The sequence below is a fragment of the Capricornis sumatraensis genome, chromosome 17 (assembly GCF_032405125.1).
Source record: "Capricornis sumatraensis isolate serow.1 chromosome 17, serow.2, whole genome shotgun sequence".
Taxonomy (NCBI): Eukaryota; Metazoa; Chordata; class Mammalia; order Artiodactyla; family Bovidae; genus Capricornis; species Capricornis sumatraensis.
This window is the reverse complement of record NC_091085.1, coordinates 9,160,285-9,177,681: the sequence shown is the minus strand read 5'-3', so window position 1 is coordinate 9,177,681 and position 17,397 is coordinate 9,160,285. Positions and strand designations below refer to the sequence as shown.

Sequence of the window (17,397 nt, the reverse complement as noted above, 5' to 3'; positions counted from 1 at the left end):
AGAAATTTCAGGAGATAGTATTATAAATTGAATTGTGCCTCCTTGCGAAGTTTGTACATTGAAGCCCTAATCCCAATGAGGTCATAAGGGTGAGGCGTAATCCCACAGAGCTAATGTTCTTACAAGAAGATGAACAGACACCAGCGCCCACTTTCTTTCTCTCTCTTTTTTTCTCTCCACACACACACACACACACAGAGGAAATGCTATGTGAGGGCACAGTGATGAAGCAACCATCTGCAAGTGAAGAATAGAGGCCCCAGCAGACACTAATCCCCACAGCACTTTGATATCGAAGTCCTAGCCTCCAGATCTGTGAGAAAATACATTTTTGTTGTTTAGATATTCAGTTTGTGGTATTTTGTTATGGCAACCTAAGCAGACCAACACACATTGCAATTCTACTAATGAATCAAATGGAAAGGCCAGAAATAAAAAAAGAGAGATAAAGTCCACCTTTGACAAATTCATCAGTAGACTGAATACAGTTGAATAGACAATCACTGAAATTTAAGATTGGTCTCTAGAAATTACCCAAACTCAAAAAGTGTGGCAAAAAATAACAGAATTCAAGAGTTATGGGATAATATGAAACAATCTCACATATGTGCAAGTGAATCCCAGAAGAAGAGATAATAATGCAGGACAATTGTGAACCAGTGGGAAAGAGTTTTCAAAAATTCATGACAGATATCACAATACCAGTGCAAGAAATTTAGAGACTTCTCAGAAGGACAAATTACTACACAGACAGGCAACCATCCTAGATACATTATATTTAAACTGCTGATAAAAAAAAAAATGTGAATGTAGCCATTAGAGAAAAAAAAAATGAAATAAAATTAAGATTTACCACAGACATAGGAAACAAATTGCCAGTCCAGGTTTGATGCAGGCTACAGGATGCTTGGGGCTGGTGCACTGGGATGACCCAGAGGGGTGGTACGGGGAGGGAGGTGGGAGGGGGGTTCAGGATGGGGAACACGTGTACACCTGTGGTGGAGTCATGTTGAAACCAATACAATATTGTAAAGTAATTAACCTCCAATTAAAATATATAAATTTAAATTTAAAAAAAATCATGAATGGTAAATAAAACAGTCAAGAATCTAATATGCAGGTGGTGCTAGTGGTGAAGAATGGCGGGCAGATCCACGGGAGGAAGAGATGCCAACTCACTGCAGCGTTCCTGCCTGAGAAACCCCATGGACAGAGGAGCCTGGCGGGCTGTGGCCCATGGGGTCACAGAGAGGCAGGTATGACTGAGTGACTGAACATACATATTTAACATGCCATCTTAGAATTTTATACCCAAAGAAAATATCTTCAAAAAATGAAAATCTCTATATAAAATACAAAAAGAAATTCTTCAGGGAAAATGAATATGATACAAATCAAAACTTGGATCTATATATACACACACAAAAATCTTCAGGAAAACTCATTTTCCCAACTCCCTTAGCTACTGCACTGATCAGTGCAGCTTCTGTATCTCAGTCCATAAGCATCAGAGAGTGTTCCTCTCAACCAGGGCCTTGAACAGGACTGGAAAGCAATCAAGTTCCTACAGTGCTGTTATTTTAGCACCTAGGATCATTCCAAAGAGTGGTTGAAATTAATTGATGTCTTTGTCTAGGAAGTCATTTATTGATGTTTTACAAGTATGGTGATTGGAAAGAACGCCATAGTAGGAATATGGATGTCTTGATGACAGTCTCTAATATTATTATGCTTATGCTGCATGTGAATAAGATATTTTACTGGGAAAAAAAAAAAAACCCTCACTGAAGAAAAGGATTCAAACAGAACTTTATTTATCTTTTTAATTTAAATTTATTTATTTTAATTGGAGGCTAATTACTTTACAATATTATATTGGTTTTGCCATACATCAACATGAATCCGCCATGAGTGTACACATGTTCACCATCCTGAACTCCCCTCCCTCCTCCCTCCCCTTACCATCCCTCTGGGTCATCCCAGTGCACCAGCCCCAAGCATCCTGTATCCTGCATCAAACCTAGACTGGTGATTTATTTCATATATGATATTATACATGTTTCAATGCCATTCTCCCAAATCATCCCACCCTCTCCCTCTCCCACAGAGTCCAAAAGACTGTTCTATACATCTGTGTCTCTTTTGCTGTCTCTCATACAAGGTTATTGTTACCATCTTTTGAAATTCCATATATATGCATTAGTATACCATATTGGTGTTTTTTTTCTGGCTTACTTCACTCTGTATAATCGGCTCCAGTTTCATCCACCTCATTAGAACTGATATACACAATGGAGTATTAGCCATTAAAAAGAATACAAACAGAAATTTATTTTTTTATTATTTATTTTTTTAAATATAAATTTATTTATTTTAATTGGAGGCTAATTACTTTACAATATTGTATTGGTTTTGCCATACATCAAAAATTAACTTTATGGCTGGATTGGCCAAGTAAGCTACTATGGACTTGTAGCCTCATTCCTGAGACAATATCTTTTTCTTTATTTTGGTTCTTGTTAGACTGCCCTGAGCCCTGCTAGTTGGCATTCTTTCCTGCTTTTGACAATAGCATAGTGCAGGAAATTGTCAAAATTTCTATATTTTATGATTCTGTTTCTTTAAATTGTACTTTTTAAGTATTCTGTAGCCTATTATGAAATATAAGATGTACTGTCAGATGACCAGGACAGAAAGCAAGGCTCAAAGAATACAAGAGACAGGATGATGAACATTATATTCATTTTTGAATTTGGAAGAGTCTAATGATATCTAAACAGGACAGTTATATTATGCAAAAATAACACTCCAGAAATCACAAGACAAAATTAGTTTTCTATTAAAAAAAACACCTATGCTTTGTATACAAGACATATAAAATTGACACAATAGAATTTACTATGCTAAGTTGTAGTGAATACTTATAGTTTTCTTCCTGAATTTCTGACCTTTTTTTTTGTTTATATCTCCATTTCAAAACATTATTTTCAATAACATATTAGGAAGTAAAACTTACTGTTTTGCAGTAACTTTGGCAATGCCTTTTAAAACGTCCCATCCAGGATAAGAAGACTATACGAGAACTACAAGGCTACCATTACTATCACTTTGATTAGGAAATCAGGAATTTAATCAATGTTAGTAGGAAAACATAAGAAAGTATTTTCCATCTGTCTACTAATTCAATTCAATTAAATAAACATTCATTTTATTATTTTATTTCCACATACTAGCTGTGCATGTGCAAGACATTAGCAAGCAGCTTAACAGAAAAAAAGAATAATGTGCTCACTTACTAATTTGACTCGATGACCAGGAGTGGCACTGATTTCCCATGTGCACTCTTTTCTGCTTGGGTACTTGTCTGGCCAGTTGGGACTAGTGATGAAGCCACTTGGACTGTGGATCTTCTGTTCACATTCAGCTGTGCCAATAATGATAGTATCAATTAGTGTGTAAATCTAGCCCAGGATTGGGCCATCAAGGAAGCAGCTTACTCACCCACTATTTTGCTGAAAGATTGTCCTAAATAACTAATCATCACTCTACCATTTGTCATATTCATCTGCTTTGGCCAACATTTTGCCAAGCATAACCGTAATCAGACAATGACTGTTTTTGAGTTCACATGAAATTAAGTATTTATAATGAATTAGATAAATGCCTATGAGAAAATGAATTATTTTTAACTGATGGATTTGTAAGCTCAAAATTTAACAGAGTAATGTTATTGATAATCAAATGTATCAACTCTCGGTATGTGCAAAACATTTAATGCAATGTCACAACAAAAATCAATGGACTATGTAATTTCCAATTATTTTTTGTATTAACATAAACATCATTTATAGTTAACTAGGATCATTAAGCCACTTTATGAAACATATTTTTATATTTTTTCTCTCCTTTTGTTAAAGTATATGCTTGAATATCTAAATAATAATTTTAGCTGCTGAAGTAAATTCTTTGTAATTTCATCAAAGTAAAATGAAGCCCTGAGGGGAAAACAGCTACTAGCTTCAGAACTAATTTAGAAAACATGTCATTCAATTAATATGAAATTTCTTTTAGATTTTACACAGTTTAAATAACTTCATCTTGGGGGAGGGCATCCGATATTGCTAATGCATGTATGCACTGTTGCTTCAGCTTTGTATGACTCTTTGTGGCCCTGTGGATTATAGCCTGCCAAGGCTCCTCTGTCCATGGGATTCTTCAGTCAAGAATGCTAGAGTAGGTTGCCATTTCCTTTCCCAGGGCATCTGCCTGACTCAGAGATTGAAACTGCATCCCCTGCAGTCCTGGCATTGGCAGATGGATTCTTTACTACTGAGCCACTGGGGAAGACACAATATTTCTAATATCAAACTTCAAAAACATGTAATACTGTGTCCTCAAACTGTGTTCTAACTATATAATTCATGAAGCGTCATGCTGTGTATCCTGTGTAGACTGGAAATTATTTGTTGTATATTATGTCACCCATTCTAAAATATAATTAATTCTCTGAAAATTTCTAAGAAATCTCAGGGGAAATACTTTACTATATGAACAAAACACTTGTTAAATAGTAGTGCTCCACAATAAGGGTAAAATGACTGACACTACTGTGTTGTTGGTGCCTGCTTTCCTTCTAAACCCTTGCTTTAACTGTGCCAGCTTTCCACAGGGAATTGGATTTGCAACCAAGAAATGCAAAAAAAAAAAAAAAAAAAAAAAAGAGTGAAGTTTAGCTTGTTTTAAACAACACAGTTTCATACAGAAAAACTTAAAGTCTGGGCGCTATCTTGATAAGGGTTTTCTGAGTTCCATTATCCCTGTCCTTGCCTTGCTCATTATGAAATGTGGAATCTTCCAGATCTGGCAAATAGCTTATAAGACAAAGCCAAGAGGCTTGCTGCTGAAGTGTATAAGGTGCAGAGTATCATAGCAGTAGCGAAACAAAATCCAGCCCCTTTACTGACAGAAATGAGGAATATCATTAGGAGGGCCTGGATACAATTCTACATAAAAGAAGTTTCTTAGAAAGTCCTTTCTTGATAATATTTATTACAAAGTCAGACTTTGGATATCTAAGTTTACTTGCTATCTGTGAATCACTACATGCATACTCTGTAAAAACTTTTTTTTTTCTAAATTATCTTCCATATCTCAAATTAACTGGGCCCATTCCCCAGCCTATTGATTTACTAGAATTCTTTGCCAAGTTTCACACATCAGAATCTCATTGGTTTATACATGAAAGTAAAAAGAGAAAAAAAAATCTTGCATATAATTCTATGCAATGTCATTAGTGAAATAGAGAGGAAAAATGTGATGTGACCATATTTGAATGAAACTAATGGAATGAGGGTAATTCAGGGTATTCTGTGGGATTCAAATGTGCATACAAAGAATTGCTATGTAATTGTGGTTCTAGTCAGGCACCTACCACTCTACCTGTGCTATTGACTAGTTATACACTTGTCTTAGTACTAAATCCAAGTTAAACAGAAAGCTTTATTTTCTTTTTAAACAAAATAGAAATAAGGAAGAAAGAAAGAAAGAAGATCTGAGTAACTATATCTTTTCCCCGTGTAGCTTATATTGGCTGAGGAGATGAAGATAAATGTCTTTATAAAACCTTGGAATATGGTAAGAATGTAGGACCAAAAACTGATAGGCTAATACTATGCTACTAAGATGCTGTGTGTGTATGTGTGTGTGTTGGGGAGGGGGGTGGGAAACTCTAAATGGCACAGTATTTTCAAATGTCTTTTTTACGGTAGGCATTTGAGTTTGAGATGCCTGGTATTTAAAGTGACAGCATTCATGCATCACATATAGAAGATATGTTGTGGGGGGGCGGGAATTAAACCAAATGCAAAGCATTTAGCAGCAGTTTAAATATGGAGACGGGTATGAGGCCTGTTATATGAAGACTGGCAGATATCGCAGTGCTTTCCTGGCTGCCAGATGGCATCATGGCAGCTCTTGCATCTGTTATACAGTTATTCTAATGCCGCCTATGCATGATGGGCTGAACCTTTAGGTAATACAAAGCTTCTGATAGTGTGATTTGGATCTTTGAACACTGGGTGTATTTTTATTTTTGACATTTGAACAGTTAACAATTACTACTCACTGATATGATTAACTCTACCTGGAATTGGGTAAAGCAGTGCTTTACCCAAACTGCATGAAGTTCTAGATATCATCAGAAAAAATGACCTTTCTTTCATACCTTCCTTGCAATCATGCTTATTTTCATGCAGCACAAATCCATTTCGGCACTGACACAGGTAGCTTCCCACTGTGTTGACACACTCATGTTGACACCCGCCATTATCCTTAGAACATTCATCTTTGTCTAGCAAAGAGATAACCGCATAGATTAGTAAGTAACTTTATTTATTTGTTTTAAAATTATTTATTTATTTATTTATTTTTACTTTACAATATTGTATTGGCTTTGCCAGACATCAATATGAATCTGCCACAGGTGTACATGTGTTCCCAATCCTGAACTCCCCTCCCATCTTCCTCCCCATACCATCCCTCTGGGTCATCCCAGTGCACCAGCCCCAAGCATCCTGTATCCTGCATAGAACCTAGACTGGCGATTCGTTTCTTATATGATATTATACGTGTTTCAAAGGAAGTAACTTTAAAAATGAAGGCTATCAAAGGAGAGTCATTTAGTTGTAGTTAATATTGGCAAAGGGTAAGCTAAGTCACAGCTTTCCCTGTTCCCAAAATAAAGCAAAACAAAAAAATTATAGTGACTTAGTTCTACCTAGTCCTTGTTTAGCTTGGAGCCTTGTGCCATGAATTGAATTTCCGAGATCACTTATACTAGTATAACAACATGTAGTCCTCTTTCATCTCTATTGGAGAAGTTTTGAGTAGGGCAAAGGAAATAAAAGAATCTTTTTCTAAATAATCCTAAAAATGTATTGTCAATTTTTAAAATCAATTAAAAATTGTGAATAATTTGAATAAATGCAAATGGGACATATAAATGGAGGGAAGTCCTTCACTATGGCATGTAGACAGAGGCTAAACAAGGTTCCAAGATTTGTGTGCAATCATTTTTTAAAATCACTCGTTATAACTACTGTAGCTGATTTTTTTCATTAACTTTGCAGTTATGCTTAGCATTAATAAATCTGGATATTTTATAAGATTCCAAGAGAGAAAAAGGCATCATTAGATTATCCTGAAGAAGAAACAATTAATATATTTTAAATTAGTCTACTCAAGCAAACCAGTTAATTAATAAGTAATTCCATAAAAGAGCTTTTAGTGTGCTAGAAGTAAGGGTTAGGATAGGAAATATGAGCTCTAAGAAATAACCAACAAATTCACTACAGGGAAACAATCCCAACTCTATTAGCAGGCAGTCAATTCAGTGAGAGGCATCAGCCACCATATTACATTGCTTAGCAGTCATTCCATGAATGGCTTGTCCATTAAAGTCAAAACTGGCCTCTGCTCCTGACACACAGATATGATGGTTCTTCACTCAAACCTTCCCCACTCCCATTGCACAGAGAGCAAAAAGCCACATGAGAGTCACATCAGAGATCAGGCTGAATTCAAAGTTACACTGTCAACTGATTTTTCTAGTGAGAGTTTGTGAGCTCATGGTGGCACACAAATAGCAAATGCTATTTTTGCTTGTTTTAATCACATCAGTATTCCCCCTCCGGAGATGGGTGTAGGAAAGACATTTTATCCAAGAATCTGATACTAATATTTGTGAATACATTTATTTTTTTCCATTTTGGTGACAAATAACATGGTATACCACACACATGCTCGTGGGATATATTCATGTATTAGCAATATCAGAATATACATACAGGCAGACTTGAAAATTTTAATGACATATCAGGATAAATATATCTGCAATTTAAGTGTTCTGTACTTGTCCTTAAGACTTCCATAACACTTTTAATACTTAATATCGAAGCTCAGCAAATAAGAAAAAAAAACATAGAATAAATAAAATTTATCTCTAAAAGAGTATCAAATATTAAAGTGTATAAGAAATCAGAAATTAATAGAAAGTAGCCTTGCAAGATTAATTTTCAAGAAGTCCATAATTTGGAAGTACTATTACCTTAACTGTGAAAACTACAGGTGATGTTTGTAAATGGCCCATGCGGAAAGGATGAGGGGTGAACTAGACTCCCTACTCCCATGCTGCTACTACCCGTATTTCCTAGTTCAGACAAGCAGGAGATGATTTACATTTCTTATTTTAATATGACTTTCCAGGGGCTGTTTACTTAAGTTGCTTTGGAAAAATACTTCTTTATGAGTTGATGCCAAATACACTGTATCACTGTAAATGGAAAGAGCCAGTTAAAATATTTCTGGTGCTAGAATTACTCTGAAATATATACATATTTCTTATAAAATATTTATCTAATGATTGTTTGGTAATCTTAAAATCTGATATAGTGAACTATGGTTGTACTCTAGGTTAAGAAGATTTTTGAGAGTTAGTTGGAAATCTAACAATTGTAAGCACTTTACATTTAAGAAATTAGTTTACATTTGCAATTGGCTGGTAAACAAGTTGCTCAGTGACAAACCTATCGGAGACCACCTGAGTCATCCCTTCATTTGGATCTGTCAGATGCCATGCATGAGAGACAAAAAATGTTAAAAAAGAACACAGGTTAATATGCTAAATTTTTCAACCCATAGTCATTTTATAATGAAGATAATTCCAAAACATAAAATATTTCTAACATTTAAAGTTCACTGTAGTAGAAATATCATGTTGCTACATGATATTTCTAAGGAGAGTTATTTTCTTTAGATTTGATAGTAATGGTAACTACAGAGAAATAAAGTTGAAAGTGAAACAATTCATATTTGAATAATAGTTTCTGTAGCCAGTTTTTCATATTTCTGTTGTGCTGGAAAGATAATAATAATTTGAAAATAATTTTTAGAGGAGGAATAAGAAAATGAGGAACAAGAGGGAGAAGAAGAAGATTTTATATATCATACTAAGTATCTTATTATTTTTCAGTGTCCCAATTAATTAATGTTTCCTTCTTCCCTACATCAAATGTTGTTTAATATAATCAATGTCACATGAAATTAAGAGTTACCAAGTATATTGCTGGAATACATGTGTAAGCTAATCTAAACTAAGCTAAAATTGAAAACTGGGCAAAAAAGCAGCATATAAAAGTCATCATACCCAACAAAGCAGGGTATAAAAATGCCCATACATGCCAAATAGTCAATATGAAAAGAGAAAATTTCAGTAAACATTGGAATACTTGAAATTATCCAGACTTTCTACATCATGCAAAGAAGGCTATTTATTTAACTTAATGTCATTAAAGATTAGTTACACAAATATATTCTGAATTTTTTATAAAAATTATCAAATTTGAGGGAAAAACATTAGCAAATATAATTCTGTTTTCATTTTCTTTCCTTTTTATCTTCTTAGGACACAAACCACAAATATTTTGAACAATGAAAATCCCAAGGAAGCGAGAAGGAAGGAGGATGCGGAGTTTTAAAAATTTCTCAGACTGTATATTTTTGAGATTAGTTGTTTGTCAGTTGCTCAAAAATATACAAGCAACTCATGCAGCTCAATTCCAGAAAAATAAACAATCCAATCAAAAAATGGGCCAAAGACCTAATAGACATTTCTCCAAAGAAGACATACAGATGACTAACACATGAAAAGATGCTCAACATCACCCATTATCAGAGAAATGCAAATCAAGACCACAATGAGGTACCATTTCACACCAGTCAGAATGGCTTCAATCCAGAAGTCTACAAGCAATAAATGCTGGAGATGTGGAGAAAAGGGAACCCTCTTACACTGTTGGTGGGAATGCAAACTAGTACAGCCACTATGGAGAACAGTGTGGAGATTCCTTAAAAAATTGCAAATAGAACTCCCATATGACCCAGCAATCCCACTGCTCGGTATACACACCAAGGAAACCAGAATTGAAAGAGACATGTGTACCCCAATGTTCATCGCATCACTGTTTATAATAGCCAGGACATGGAAGCAACCTAGATGTCCATCAGCAGATGAATGGATAAGAAAGCTGTGGTACATATACACAGTGGAGTATTACTCAGCTATCAAAAAGAATACATTTGAATCATTTCTAATGAGGTGGATGAAACTGGAGCCGATTATACAGAGTGAAGTAAGCCAGAAAGAAAAACACCAATACAGTATACTAACACATATATATGGAATTTAGAAAGATGGTAACGATAACCCTGTATGCGAGACAGCAAAAGAGACGCAGATGTACAGAACAGACTTTTTGATTCTGTGGGAGAAGGAGAGGGTGGGATGATTTGGGAGAATGGTATTGAAACATGTATAATATCATATAAGAAACGAATCGCCAGTTTAGGTTTGATGCAGGATACAGGATGCTTGGGGTTGGTGCACTGGGATAACCCAGAGGGATGGTATGGGGAGGGTGGTGGGAAGGGGGTACAGGGGTGGGAACTTATGTACACCCATGGTGGGTTCATGTTGATGTATGGCAAAACCAATACAGTATTGTAAAGTAAAAAAAGAAAAAAGAAAAAAAAATTCTCAGACTGTCTGTGTAATGAATTCAATAATTGATAATTCTGTCAATGATTCATTCGAAATTTTCTAGCATTTTCATACTGTCAGCATGGGATTTTAAGAACTGTTTTTATTAAAGAGAAATAAATGTCTTATTGAGTAGAAATCAAAACATTTAATTTTTCAGATGGAAATTAACCTCCTTTTTTGGAATGGACATATCTGATTTCCATTCCTTCATGTAGATGAAGGAAAGGTCCATTATTAGGGAAAAATGAGGTGGCATTTTCCCATCAGAGACCTGTAGAGTATCTCTGAGATTAAAAGAGACCATCAGTCTATGAATAATACATACGGGATGGAACTGAACCTGTATCAAGTTCTTGCAAGATTCAAAAATAAAAATTTTCTCTTTGTGGAAAGCTTCCATGTCTGTAGGAAAAAGAAGTAAGGGGTCCACGTACCAGAATAGAACAATATATGAGCAGATACACTTACAATAAATGCTCAGATATAAAACAAACACCTTACACACTCATGCACACACATACACAATACATCTCATGCATGTGTGCATGCATACAAAACACAGTTTTCAACACAAAACTGTTGAAAAAATAATCACCTTCAAATGAGCACTGATAAGCTCTATTGAGAGCAACAATTCAGACAATTTGCTCTTTCTATAATATGCAAGTATTTAAATATCATTAATCATGAAACTTGGAACTAGATTCAGAATCATAGAAGAGCTTTAATTGTGTTACTACTTGAAATTAATCTCACTAATATTTAAAGTTTTGTTAGGATAATATCAGGTTGAATGTATTCTAAAAATATCTATGACCTTCCCATGAGAAAAAAAAAATAGTGTGTAGGAGAAACAGTGTAAAGAAATATCTATAAACATTGAAAGATGGATAAGATGAGAATCAGGGCAGTTGAAATCACTCGAATACAGAGGAAGAAAAATCACACAAATAATTTTATCTGACTCCTGTATTTGTAACAGACATAAATGAACTCAGAGTCAAGAAATCTGGGCTTTAATGAGCTTATCCTTTAAGTCATCATTGCATCTTTTTACCACTACAGGGTTGCCTAAGAAGGTGGAAGGTCTATGTGCAGCTCTCATTGCCTGAAGTTCTTTGTTATATTCTTTCCAAATAACAAACACTGTGATTAAAGTAAAACTCAGGTTTCCCAAATGTTATTTTTACATGCATAAAATCCTACTAATATTTCCTTTAGGTTTAACCAATTTAAGGAAAAATAGTCTTGTTCTTAGAATACAGTTAATTTTGCTTAATCACTTAAAGTGAGTAAACTATATCAAGAACACCTCTGCAGATTTGAATAATTGTATTCAAATACAATATCATATAAAATTGTTAGGCTTTACTTCATATAAAGTAATTATGGTTCATTTAAAAACAAACCTCATTCATTCATAGAAAATAACTGTAATATATTGTTGAACCAACTATCTTCTAGAAAATGTCTATATTATTAGACATTTTGTCTAATATATTCCAAAATACATAAAAATTTAATAGATATGTAATTCAATGTCATGTTCAAATAGCCTTAGTTTTATAGTCATAATTTCCTTATTTACTTGTACTATTTCATTATATTACTTTATAATATACCCTTAATATCAGAAGTAAATAACACTAATTTTTGTAGAGGAGCATATGGATATCCTGCTGTATTAAACAATAGCTTCTAGATTTTCAAACTATAGCATGAGCATTTTAAGACATTAAGAATTTATGCAATGATTTCTTACTTTGCTGAACATGAAAGTGACAGAAATCTGTATTATTTTGCTAATAAAGTCTTGGAGTCATTCTTCTAATTCTATTTCTTAGGTCTATAAAATGCTTATTAAAAATCAAAGGTATATGAAAACATTAGTAAAATCTCAATATGATTATTTCATAAATATTAACAGTTGTGTTTTAAAAATAATGCTATACTTTAATTTCATTTTATTCATTAAAAATCTAAGTATATTTCCTTGTGTTTTTTTTCTTTTTTTTAATTAAATTTTTATTTTTACTTTAATTTACTTTACAATACTGTATTGGTTTTGCCATACACTGACATGAATCCACCACGGGTGTACATGCGTTCCCAAACATGAACCCCCCTCCCACCTCCCTCTTTCTTGATGTATCACTTGGTTGCAAGAAAGCTAGAACATATTTTTAAATAACTTTCCTTTCTATATAGTATAAATTCACTTATAATAAATTGAATTTCTTGATAAAACTTTTGGGGAAATTTATGTGGAAAATAGCTAAACACAACATACTTCTCATTATGTTTTCATAAATCATAACCACTTCTGAACTTTTTAGAGAACTGGTTATAAACAGGAACACTTAAGAGTATGTCTACATAAAAAATTTCTGGATTAACATACACAATGCAGCAAATATTTATTCAATTGTCTATAACATGTTACAAACTATGAAAATAAAAATTAGAAAATTTAACTTAATAAAAACCACATATTAATAGTATTAATTTGTATTAATACTTATGAACTAATCAATAGATGGATTTAAAGTTTCACAAGTTTCAGAATAATGTTTTTAAGAGGAATAATTTTGAAATTGGGAAATTTAGGGAATTTCACTGATGTTTACTTATTTTCTTAAAATGTAGGGGCTTTTAATCAAATTTCAGCTCTTTAAGAGGGAATTTTTAATGTGAATTGGTTCAGTATAAGTCACTCAGTCATGTCCAACTCTTTGAGACCCCATGTACTGTAGCCCACCAGGCTCCTCTGTCCGTGGGATTCCCCAGGCAAGAATCCTGGAGTGAGTTGCCACTTCCTCCTCCAGATCATTAACCTTATCCACTTCCAAAGTAATTGTATGAAAATATTGCCATAATAATTTTGTGTTGTTTTTACTAGCCTTTGATATATCTGATTAGAATGTATATAAGATCTAAGTCAGTAAATTTGGAAAACTCAGCAGTGGTCACAGGACTGGAAAAGGTCAATTTTCATTACAATCCCAAAGAAAGGCAATGCCAAAGAATGCTCAAACTACCGCACAATTGCACTCATCTCACTCGCTAGTCGGAGAAGGCAATGGCACCCCACTCCAGTACTCTTGCCTGGAAAATCTCATGGACGGAGGAGCCTGGTAGGCTGCAGTCCATGAGGTCCCTAAGAGTCGGACACGACTGAGCAACTTCACTTTCACTTTTCGCTGTCATGCATTGGAGAAGGAAATGGCAACCTACTCCAGTGTTGTTGCCTGGAGAATCCCAGGGACGGGGGAGCCTGGTGGGCTGCTGTCCATGGGGTCGCACAGAGTCGAACATGACTGAAGCGACTTAGCAGCAGCAGCAGCAGCACACGCTAGGAAAGTAATGCTCAAAATTCTCCCAGCAGGGCTTCAGCAATATGTGAACTGTGAACTTCCTGATGTTCAAGCTGGTTTTAGAAAAGGCAGAGGAACCAGAGGTCAAATTGCCAACATCCACTGGATCATCGAAAAAGCAAGTGAGTTCCAGAAAAGTTTCTATTTCTGCTTTATTGACTATGCCATAGCCTTTGAATGTGTGGACCATGATAAACTGTGGAAAATTCTGAAAGAGATGGGAATACCAGACCACCTGACCTGTCTCTCGAGAAAACTGTATGCAGGTCAGGAAGCAACAGTTAGAACTGGACATGGAACAACAAACTGGTTCCAAATAGGAAAAGGAGTACATCAAGGCTGTATATTGTCACCCTGCTTATTTAACTTATATGCAGAGTATATCACAAGAAACGCTGGGCTGGAGGAATCATAAGCTGGAATCAAGATTGCCGGGAAAAATATCAATAACCTCAGATATGCAGATGACACCACCCTTTTGGCAGAAAGTAAAGAAGAACTAAAGCGCCTGTTGATGAAAGTGAAAGAAGAGAGTTAAAAAGCTGGCTTAAAGCTCAATATTCAGAAAACGAAGATCATGGCATCTGGGCCCATCACTTCATGGCAAACAGATGAGGAAACAGTGGGAACAGTGGCTGACTATTTTTTTTTTTGGGGGGGGGGCTCCAAAATCACTGCAGATGGTGATTGAAGACATGAAATTAAAAGACACTTACTCCTTGGAAGGAAAGTTATGGGCAACCTAGACAGCATATTAAAAAAGCAGAGACATTACTTTGTCACCAAAGTCCATCTACTCAAGGCTATGATTTTTCCAGTGGTCATGTATGGATGTGAGAGTTGGACTATAAAGAAAGCTGAGTGCAGAAAAATTGATGCTTTTGAACTGTGGTGTCGGAGAAGACTCTTGAGGGTCCCTTGGTCTGCAAGGAGATCCAACCAGTCCATCCTAAAGGTGATCAGTTCTGGGTATTCACTGTAAGGACTGATGCTGAAGCTGAAACTCCAATACTTTGGCCACCTGATGCAAAGAGCTGACTCATTTGAACAGACCCTGATTCTGGGAAAGATTGAGGGCAGGAGGAGAAGGGGATGGCAGAGGAAGAGATGGTTGGATGGCATCACTGACTCAGAGTCTTGGGTGGACTCTGGGAGTTGGTGATGGACAGGGAGGCCTGGTGTGCTGTGGTTCATTTGGTCACAAAGAGTCGGACACGACTGAGCAACTGAACTGAACGGAAGACAATTGTATTTGACAATTGCATTTCATAGGGCTATTATTATTAATATCCTAACTTTAAGTAAAAAATTATTAAACTGGGATAAATGTCCATGGATTCAGTGTACCTCCAAGCTCATTTATAAAAAACTATGAAGAATGGATAGCATACAATTTAAGCTAATCCACCTTGAAAGTCTGTAATACACATGCAACATGAGAATACTGATACCTGAGAAGAAATGTGCTTTGAAGCCCTTCTTGGATACAGTATTGTCAGATTTGAATTCTATTCTCATATTGTTGAAATGGGATGTGATCACTTCAGGCACTTCAGCACCACAATATTTGCCATGCAATTTAGACTCAGAAGATAGACCACTCCAAATCTCCACATAATCATACTTGCATACCTAGAAATAAACAGGTTACTGTAATCACCAAATTTGAAAGCATCAGATAATTGACAGCTATTTTTTAAAAAAAAATTATTATAATTTTCCCTTTTCACTCCTGTGAGCCAAACTGGATTAACAGATCCAAAAATACAGACTTTAAGAAAACTGAAATGAGTGATGAGTATTTGTTTAACAATACATACGATTTGAACTCTCCACATTATGTATGCCTTGTAATATGTCAACCTTAATTACTGTTTTTTTGTGATATTAATTAGGTAATGAATAAGCAAAATGTTGCTAGGAAAAGTGAAATGAGTTTTCTATCTACTTTGCTACCATTGTAACTTTTATTTAGAGAGGGCTATGACACAAAAATAGAATAATGTTACTGAGGCTAAAGTTGTTTCCTATTGACTTTCCTTTTGGATATCAATATAATGAATGAAACAATGAAGTGATAACATAACCCAGTATTTTATAAGTCAAGAATTTGCTCATGCCTTTATTTGAAATAGCCAATAATTTAAACTATGAAAATGCACAGAATTTTTTAACAATATTTCACACAGTAACCTCATCATAAGTTTGAGATTTCCAGGATATGTTAGAGTCTGTAAAGCCTCCTTCCATGAATAAAGACTGCTATTATGAGAAAAATGTCTTTAACCACAATGCACCATTTATTTAAAACCATCTACCTATCTTCCTCATAAACATAAAATTCTATCCTTTGAACTTCTACCAACTAGTGAATCAAAATGCCCTTTCTGCCATAACTAACAGCTTTAGGGAAACTCAGAAAGTAGAAGCCATTCAATACTAAGCTCACCTTACATCACAGAACTGGTAGGAAGAGTCCCATTTTCAAAAGTGCTGCTCATGTGAAAGCTTTTCTAAGATTACTGAAAAAAGGCTTTCTTAATTTTAATATTTCCCTAAATTTCAGATAATTATTAAAGAAAAATGATGTTTCATGTGGATAAAGTATGTGAGAAAAATAAATTGCAATAGTTTTTCCACCATAAAACTTATACATGTTGTGAAGAAGACCTCAAAAGGTCCATAGAAGTCTAAAATTTTACAATTCTCTGAAATATCAGTTCACTGCATTTCAGACTAAGTCATGTCCAACTCTTTTTACGACACCATGGACTACAGCCACTCCAAGCTCCTCTGTCCATGAGATTTCTCAGGCAAGAGTACTGGAGTGGGTTGCCATTTCCTTCTTCAGGGAATCTTCTAACTCAGGTATCAGACCAGTGTCTTCTGCATTTTTGGGTGGAGTATTTACCACTGAGCCTCTTGGGAAGTCCAACTTCCCAAGCCATTAATAAGAGACTAAAAATGCACACAAATGCCTTGAGTACTACAAATAAAAATCTTTAAAAATGATTTAAAAAGTAAGAAAAGTGGGAGGGGTAAAGAAGAAGCAAAGATACATATACAATACAAAATTACAGCATAAAACCCACAATTATCACCAATAATATTACTCAGGAGTACAGATACATTGGGCTTCCCTGGTGGCTAAGTTGGTAAGGAATCTGCCTGCAATGTGGGAGACTCAGGTTCAATCCCTGGTAGGGAGGATCCCCTGGAGAAGGAAATGACAACGCATTTCAGTATTCTTGCCTGGGAAACCCCAAGGACAGAGGAGCCTCGTGGCCTACGGTCCATGGGGTCACAAAGAGTTGGACACAACTGAACGACTAAACCGCCACAGATACATTATATTTCTGTTCTCCACTTATTTGCAATCATTCAGTAAATATACATCAAAACAAAATACATTTTATGAGTGAATTT

The 17,397-nt window shown here is 35.1% G+C and overlaps 1 protein-coding gene across 1 annotated transcript in view; it reads right to left on the bottom strand.

Moving 5' to 3' along the window:
* TLL1 (tolloid like 1) overlaps positions 1–17,397 on the bottom strand; it is a 326,873-nt gene that overhangs the window by 33,680 nt on the left and 275,796 nt on the right. The window contains exons 16-18 of the mRNA XM_068989937.1: positions 15,423–15,603; positions 6,224–6,349; positions 3,297–3,424 (exon numbers count right to left, since the gene is read on the bottom strand). Of these exons, the coding sequence (XP_068846038.1) occupies positions 3,297–3,424; positions 6,224–6,349; positions 15,423–15,603 (435 nt within the window). The remainder of the gene's footprint in view (positions 1–3,296; positions 3,425–6,223; positions 6,350–15,422; positions 15,604–17,397) is intronic.